General features: G+C 40.8%; 1 protein-coding gene across 1 annotated transcript; it reads right to left on the bottom strand.

The window, feature by feature from the left end:
* Positions 1 to 83: 83 nt before the first annotated feature.
* LOC106512251 (tRNA (adenine(58)-N(1))-methyltransferase, mitochondrial) lies at positions 84 to 406 on the bottom strand (the record flags this gene model as incomplete). Its single annotated transcript, XM_014000915.1, is given in 2 exon segments — positions 84 to 158; positions 239 to 406. Coding segments are annotated over 2 exon segments (243 nt in total), but the record flags the coding sequence as incomplete, so codon positions are not given.
* Positions 407 to 554: the final 148 nt, after the last annotated feature.

The following is a 554-nucleotide window of genomic DNA, read 5'->3' as shown; positions in this document are numbered from 1 at the left end:
AAAATACATATATATTAGATTTTACAACTAATGTCCAATAATAAGAAAAAAAATCGGACTAAAAAAATCTACCAAGATCTTACCTGTGTAACTATGCTGTTCAGGATGAGGTCTGGCGATGTAGGGAATACTTCTGAAGCTTGGTCCAACATCATCATCTGAAATGGGAACAGACATTTCAGTGGGAATGATTCAAACATCAGGGTCCAGATTATTCGTCTTTTTTTTTAATCACCACCTTCAGACTCATCTGATATCTCATCTTTTTGCCTCAGACTTTCATCCAAGTGTGGGGCTTTTATGGTGAAGTACTCTCCATTTCTCTTCTGGGTGGGGGTCACCACCCAGTCCCGGACCGGAACCTCAATGATTCGTTCGCACAGACATGGGAGTGCAGAGCATCGAAGGCCCTCCAACAGATCAACTACCTGTGTGATACTGTGTGAGAGACGGACAGTCAAAGATCAGCTCCTCAGTGAAGCCAAAGTTGTGTATGTGTGTGTGTATATACTGTATACATATTTTTGAGCAGTGTATGTATATACAGTATATAC

The sequence above is a fragment of the Austrofundulus limnaeus genome, unplaced genomic scaffold, assembly GCF_001266775.1.
Source record: "Austrofundulus limnaeus strain Quisiro unplaced genomic scaffold, Austrofundulus_limnaeus-1.0 Scaffold5139, whole genome shotgun sequence".
Classification (NCBI taxonomy): Eukaryota; Metazoa; Chordata; class Actinopteri; order Cyprinodontiformes; family Rivulidae; genus Austrofundulus; species Austrofundulus limnaeus.
The sequence above is the reverse complement of the archived record's forward strand: the minus strand, read 5'-3'. Positions and strand labels throughout refer to the sequence as shown.